The sequence below is a fragment of the Cynoglossus semilaevis genome, chromosome 1 (genome assembly GCF_000523025.1).
Source record: "Cynoglossus semilaevis isolate Cse_v1.0 chromosome 1, Cse_v1.0, whole genome shotgun sequence".
Taxonomy (NCBI): Eukaryota; Metazoa; Chordata; class Actinopteri; order Pleuronectiformes; family Cynoglossidae; genus Cynoglossus; species Cynoglossus semilaevis.
The window spans coordinates 2,048,097-2,055,231 of NC_024307.1; the positions used below are offsets into that span (position 1 = coordinate 2,048,097).

General features: G+C 43.0%; 2 protein-coding genes across 5 annotated transcripts; both read left to right on the top strand.

Moving 5' to 3' along the window:
* Positions 1–165: 165 nt before the first annotated feature.
* On the top strand, positions 166–3,712 carry dnal1 (dynein, axonemal, light chain 1). Of its 3 annotated transcripts, none has more exons than XM_017031643.2 (8): positions 166–252; positions 1,044–1,082; positions 1,258–1,367; positions 1,544–1,599; positions 1,689–1,744; positions 2,265–2,403; positions 2,562–2,702; positions 3,003–3,712. In XM_017031643.2, exons 1-8 carry the CDS (start codon positions 250–252, stop codon positions 3,050–3,052), a joined length of 594 nt encoding a protein of 197 aa, XP_016887132.1. In that variant the 5' UTR covers positions 166–249; the 3' UTR covers positions 3,053–3,712. The 3 variants fall into 3 exon arrangements, with proteins under 3 accessions (XP_016887132.1, XP_008310688.1, XP_024914868.1); XM_008312466.3 differs by having other exon boundaries at positions 171–252; positions 2,265–2,391; XM_025059100.1 differs by lacking the exon at positions 166–252 and adding an exon at positions 259–381.
* A 120-nt stretch (positions 3,713–3,832) lies between these two features.
* Positions 3,833–6,974, top strand: sdsl (serine dehydratase-like). 2 transcript variants are annotated; one of them, XM_008312574.3, is made up of 9 exons: positions 3,833–3,912; positions 4,377–4,539; positions 4,617–4,653; positions 4,749–4,888; positions 4,960–5,048; positions 5,481–5,714; positions 5,792–5,925; positions 6,095–6,181; positions 6,713–6,974. In XM_008312574.3, the coding sequence occupies exons 1-9, from the start codon at positions 3,848–3,850 to the stop codon at positions 6,814–6,816; spliced, it is 1,053 nt and encodes a 350-aa protein (XP_008310796.2). In that variant the 5' UTR covers positions 3,833–3,847; the 3' UTR covers positions 6,817–6,974. The 2 variants fall into 2 exon arrangements, with proteins under 2 accessions (XP_008310796.2, XP_016887112.1); XM_017031623.2 differs by having other exon boundaries at positions 3,886–4,290; positions 4,327–4,539.
* The last annotated feature ends 161 nt before the right edge of the window (positions 6,975–7,135 follow it).

Sequence of the window (7,135 nt, forward strand, 5' to 3'; positions counted from 1 at the left end):
TTCTGAAGGGAACAGTTGTTAATAAAGTTGGAGTTAGTAGTTTAAACTCATCTAAAAACTGTTGTTCGTCATATCACCGTCTGGAAGACGTATTTACCTCCGATGTCACGTGATGTCAACATCGGTTTGGCTAATAGTTTTTAACCATTCTGTTTTGGTGGCACTGTGAATGTAACGTTGCGCAGGCGCAGACCATTGCCTTCGTATCTGTCAGTGCCATAGTAACCAGCACGGACATCCACCGACAACATGGTGAGTGTTTGTTTCGCTTGGCTTCGTCGCTGTTTTGTGTTGAACTACGATGGTTGAGCCGCTCACAGAATAAACCTTCCACACGACAAACACTGCTCTGTGGACAGACTCCACCGACGACAGGCAAATGTAGGCGTCCTATGATTGGATTAGCCACCGGGCTAAAGCCTACCGTGTTCCTGTGGTGTGAGCCAACCAGGGAGCATGAGAACTAGTGGCACTTATTACTAGTCCGACTGTCGACACTCAGTGAAGATAAAGTCTGTATCAGTATTTAAAAAAAGATAATGTATTTTATGTACATTTTGTGTATTTACATATGTAAATAATGGGGCAGGTATGTATAATGTCTAGTTGTTTGTATATATAAACAAATATATGTATAACATATATATGAATATATATGTCACACATCATCTGCATATTTTGAAAAATCCTTAACGGTATAAAGTTAACAATTTAGCTTTATTTCACTGAGGGTGAGAGAGGGGTAGTTGGGGGTGAGAGAGGGAGAGTTGGGGGTGAGAGAGGGGGAGTTGGGGGGAGAATTTCAAGTGGAAAAAACAGGGTTTTATTCCAGAGCCTACAGCATCACTGGATCATTGTAGTTTAGCGGTTAGCATGCCTGCTTACACATCTGCCTTACACAAAGAGGTCCTGGGTTTGAGCCCCAGCGGAACACCCCCCACCCCCGCCTCCCTCCTCCATCACTTGGTTTTGGTCACCTAGTTTTAAATGTGCATTTCTTGACGTATTCCTGTGTGAAGTTGTGTTTTCTTCCTTGTTTTCAGGCCAAAGGAACAACGGTAAAAGAAGCACTGACTAAATGGGTGAGTGTGTCGGCCATCTTGGTCCTGGGTCAGGTCAGACTAGATAGAGTTTTTTGATTGGTCAAATTTCTAACAAGAAAATCCCAATGAACTATAAATAAAATAATGGTAACAGCAGTGTGGTCTCTCTCTCTCTCTCTCTCTGTGCGTGTGTGTGTGTGTGTGTGTGGTTCAGGAGGAGAAAACAGGAGAGAAAGCCAGTGAATCTTTATCCATTAAACTGTATGGTCAGATTCCTCCTATAGAGAGAATGGACGCCTCCGTCTCCACACTCACCAACTGCCAGTGAGTACAGTGAGTCAGCAGAGTAAAATATATATTGTAATATTGTATTGTATTATTAAATATATTAGATATAGATATATATTCCTCTGGTCTAGATTATTGTCAGGACTGGATTTAAAATGTACCTTAACAAAGACTTCCTCTGGAGACCTTTGTCTGTCATGTGTCTCTCACAGGAAGCTGTCTCTGTCCACCAACTGCATTGAGAAAATCACCAACCTGAACGGCCTGAGTGAGTAACGATGTTCATGTCGACACACACACACACACACACACACACAGCAGCACCGAGCTGATACAACGTTCTGCTGTTCCTTCCAGAGAACCTGAGGATATTGTCTTTGGGGAGAAATAATATCAAGGCTCTGTCTGGACTGGTGAGTATTAAAGCTAACTTTGAGCCCATTTTACAGAGCTTCTAATTTACAAATACCTACTGCATTCATTTACAAGTTACATTAAAAAGGAACTCTTGTTTCAGAGGACTATTTTTGGTTCTTTAAATATGATCTTTTTTCAACTGATAAGAGTAAAAAAATATATACTGTATATTTAAAACATGTTCAATGGGCAAAGCTGTAATGTGACACTGTAAGGTCCAGTCAGAACAGGAGGGGGCAGTTAATTTTCCCAGGTGCCTCATTAGGGGGCACAAGGACATAAGGTTGTTGGGTTGGATTAGGAAACCACGCACCATCATCATCCTGACTCTTTAATGATGTCAATTAGGTGTCATCAAGGACACGTTAATATATGTCAATATATGTCAATATATGTCAATATATGTTATATGGTACAGTATGTGGACTGACAGATCCCGATGCCACTCAAGTGTTCATGAAGACAACAATCTGTGTGTATGTGTGTGTGTGTGTGTGTGTGTGTGTGTGTGTGTAGGAAGCGGTTGGAGACACACTGGAAGAGCTGTGGATCTCCTATAACATGATAGAAAAACTGAAAGGAGTTCAGTGTATGAGGAGCCTGAAGGTCCTGTACATGTCCAATAACCTGGTGAAGGAATGGGGTAGGTCACGGGGTAGGTCACGGGGTAGGTCACGGGGTAGGTCACGGGGTAGGTCACGGGGTAGGTCACGGGGTAGGTCAGAGGGTAATGTGATAGGATTATCACTGTGGACATTTCCCATTTCTGATGAATTGAATGAGTTTGATGTCTTTGTTTCCTGTTTTTCACAGGAGAATTTGGGAGACTTGCTGAACTGCCGTCCCTCATCGACCTGGTGTTTGTTGGAAATCCTCTGGAGGAAAAGCATTCGTCTGATGGAACGTGGATGGATGAAGCGTCTAAAAGACTTCCTAATCTGAAGAAGTTGGATGGTGTGTTCAATTGATTACCATCAACTGTTGAACCAAAGGGCAATAATATGGAGAAGCAGGGAGTCAAAGTACAGGGAGTACTAGAGGATTGGTACTGTTTCCTGAAGGAAAAACTGTGCTAACACTGTTCTTCTCTTATTGTTAAAATCTTACTTCTCCGTATCTTTTTGGATTTGGAGGATCCAAATCAAATAGATATACATATGAATATCTACATCTATTTCTATCTATCTATCTATCTATATAAATACTTGCTGACAGCTGGTGTATCTGAAACTGAACTGTTTCTCTTCTTTGCAGGAACACCTGTGATCAAACAGGAAGAGGACGATGGCGACGAAGAGAGCTGAAAGTTTAACCTCCAATGTTTCTACCGTCTTTCATACAGTAATAACATCTAAAAGAGACTGTCGTTGTTGGTTAACAAGCACACAGTGGGTAATAAACACTAACTTGAATGAGAGCAAAGTCAAAGGGATAAACTAGAGAAACTATGTTTAGCAAGTACCACGAGGAGATCAGAACATTTTTATCCTTCTAGAGTCTAGAATCTAGACTGTATCAATGAGAACCAGAGCACAATGTAGGGTTTTAACTAACCTTAACCCTAACCCTTGGACCAAATGTTAAGCTGTTGTGTTACAACCTGACTCTGTGCTGTGGTTATAACCATGACGTACAAATAAAAACTCAAGTCAGCATCAGGTTAAACCGTTGCAGTCTGGGTTAGAAAGTGATTACATCTAGTTACCTTATTTCTTATTTTGATATGAATGTTCTTATTCAGTATATCTTATAAGTCATACACGCTGCATTACTGTATAATGCTAATGCTAATGACCTAAATATCAAGTATGCTAATTTGTGACGTTTCTGATTGCAGTACCTTGAACAACTGTTTGTGATGACAAAATAACCTACAATTGTTTTTGGTATGTTGCTACATACACATATAAAAACTATATTTTGTTAAGTTATAATTGTTAAATAAATGCTGATGTTGCACTATGTTGCTTTGGTATTTGAACATTGTTTACACTGGTTCTTGACTTTTGTAACAAAGAAAAACTCACATTAAAAAATCGATCGTTTTTGAAATCCATTTCAAGATAAAAAAAAAGTACTTCATCGCTTTTTCATACGTTATGTCACGTGAGCCGCTTGTTTTTGAAGCGGAACCGGAAGTGGCCGTCACCTGTCCGTTTTCAGGGTAAGTCAGAAGTTTTTAATGTTCGTCTCATCTACAGCTTGTTGTCATATACTCGTCTCCTCTAGACGTAAGTTAGCATTTATAGGATCAACTCACGAGGAAACGTATCGTTTTTATTACAGACAACAGTTGTAATAACTGCGCGGTGTTTGTTTTAAAACACTTTGCTTTACTGTTGGCGTATTCCTGCATTTGTTTGCTGCCATAATCTGACTCGGGAGAGTCGTTGTCCTTTACGTAGTTACCCGTGGTTACGTCAACTGAAAGAGCTAACTGGATAAAACTGGATAGTCAAACAACAACAACTCTCGTTTCAACACTTTTGGTTCAGTGTTTATGGTTCATAGTTTTAGCTCCAGTTAAAGTCAGGAGTCAAAGTTGAGAAAATGTCATAAAAGTAGCTCAGACTCCTGTTCGATTCCAGACCTGTGGTCAGTGTCTGGCTAACATTATTATCCGTTAAGTGACGTCGGCCCCACAATGGCGGAGCCGTTTCATTTAAACACACCGCTGCTGGAGAGCGCCACCATGTCCAGAAGGGTAGGAACTACAGTCTATTTAAAGATGGAGAATTCCCAGCCCTCCGGGTCATTCAAGATCCGTGGTATAGGACACCTGTGTGGTCAGGTGAGTCCGAACCGTCACGTGATTACTGCTCCTGCTCGACGTTTCAAATACTCACCCGTCATTGGTTGGTCCAACAGCTGGCCAAACAGTCCAGAGGAATCGTCTGCTCTTCAGGTTCAACTCAATCACGTGAAGTCACAGAGTTTCTTTCATGACTACAAATGTAAATAGATTTGACTCTGATTTGTGAAAAAATGTTTCTGGTTCAGGTGGAAATGCAGGGATGGCTGCTGCTTATGTTGCTAAAAAAATGGATTTAGCAGCGACCATCGTAGTGCCGTCCTCCACCCCCCCACTGGTCATTCACAGACTCTTGGATCAGGGTGCTGTTGTTAAGACTGTAGGAAAGGTGAGAAATAAATGACACTGCGGTGATGTTTCAGATTCTTCTTTCTGATTCGGTCAAATGTTTTCTTGTAGGTTTGGGATGATGCTGATGCAGAAGCTCTCAGACTGGCAGCCAAAGAGAACCTCACCTACGTCCCTCCATTTGATCACCCTCTGCTGTGGTAAGAGGAACTTATCCAGAAGCGTGACCTCATTGGTTTCTATGTTCTTGGTGATACATACGGAGCTAGAACAGTGTCAAAAAGAATAAATACACAAACAAGTGTACTCACACTTTGACATTTGTCGTTGTGACTCAGCACACCACTGCACCACTGCACCACTGCACCACTGCACACACAACCAAACGTGAGCTCTGTTTTTAACCCATCACCACAGTGAACAGTGTGCAGCTTCAAACGTCTCCACATGCTTACATTTGTGAATCTTTGTGTATTTACTCTTTTTGACCCGGTTCTAGCTCCATAGATACGTGTGTCATGAAATGTATCAACATAGTTATCTGTGCTAATGCGCCACCTACTGGAGGAAGACAAAAACCACATTCCCCTTCCTTAAGAAGCACAGCTCCTGCTGAGGGTCTTGTTGTTCAGGCAGGGACACGCCAGCCTCATCTCAGAGGTGGCGTCCTCTCTGGGTCCTGCTGTGAAGCCTGGAGGTGTGGTTCTGTCGGTGGGTGGAGGAGGACTTCTGTGTGGAGTAGTCCAGGGCCTGAAGGTCGTCGGTTGGACAGACGTGCCTGTTGTGGCAGTGGAGACTGTGGGAGCGGACTGCTTCAACGCCGCCGTCAAGGCTGGAAGAATAGTCACTCTGGATGACATCACCAGGTCAGGTGACAGAAGTGATTTTCTACTGAGCTGTTTCTCAACAGTGTCCAAAATAGAACTCTCTTGTTTCTTCACAGTGAGGCTAAATGTCTTGGTGCAAAGACTGTTTGTCAAAAGGCCTTTGAATACAGCCAGGGTGACAGTGAGGTGACGATCATCTCTGAACTGGTGACGGACCAGCAGGCTCTGCAGGCTGTGGAAACCTTCTTAGGTTTGTGTGACTTCTTCTTCTGTGGAACTAAGTGAATGGTTCTGCTGGAGTGAAGCTCTCTGTCTCTGGAGAAACAGTCAATACAGACACACGTTACCAGTGTCTACACAGGCTGATTCTCCAGGGACGATAAGACGTCCATGCTGTTTGTCTCGTTTGACTGTGACAGATGAGGAGCGTGTGCTGGTGGAGATGGCGTGTGGAGCCGCACTCGCAGCTGTCTACAGTGGACTGATTGGCAGATTACAGGACCAAGGTAACTAGATCAAAGACATCAAAGGAGTGTCTCTGATGAGATGATCAAACACACCTGTAGTGATGGAGCTGTTTATATCAGACTGTGGACCAATCAGGTTTAAAGGAATCTCATTGGGTCATTAGAGCTGCTGCTAATGGTTTAATGGTGAAGGAGCCAACGCAAGGTCAAAGGTCAAACACCAAGAAGTCAATTTAAAACTAAATGTCATTGTTATTTGATTACAGCTAATAGTGGAACCACTGTACACTGTTTACCAGTGGTCCAGCTGGTCTCCAAGGCAACATTTTCATGTATTGACATTGACATATATTGTGTCCCCCAGAGGTTGTTGCTGTTCTTTTTTCTGGTTGCTGCCCCCTCTTCTGAGGGGCCCTGACACCCCCTTATTATACAGTTGTCTTTGGGGACACGGGTGTTAGCTGCAGTCCGAGGACAGTAGTTGACTTTATACCAGAGGTCAGAGGTCAGATGACCGACGATGATACTGGATCCCAGTATCTCATTAGTTTTAACCATGTCTTTTCTCAGGTCGTCTGCCGAACTCTCTGGCTCCCCTGCTGGTGATTGTGTGTGGAGGCAGCAGTATCGACATGAACCAGCTGAAGTATCTCAAAGAAAAACTACAGACCTGAGGCTTCAGGAGCAAAAACCATCAATGGTTCAGTTAGAAATATATTGATCAGATCTGACTCCCTTCAGCAGAACCTGTTATTCACAGTCACAACCAGAAAACCCAACTGATTCTGTCTGTTGTCTGTCAGTTGTTTTTACAGGTGGTAGTGAATGTTAACTGTGTCAGTTCTGCTCTAGTTTTCACCACTGAAATGTTTGTGACGTGTCTGTTGATCTCGGACCAGATGTCTTAGTGAAACACAATTAAATAGAACGCTGGGTGGGGGGAGGGTGGGGTCGGGGGGGGGGGCAGGTATTTACAGTAAAAATCCCTCTCTA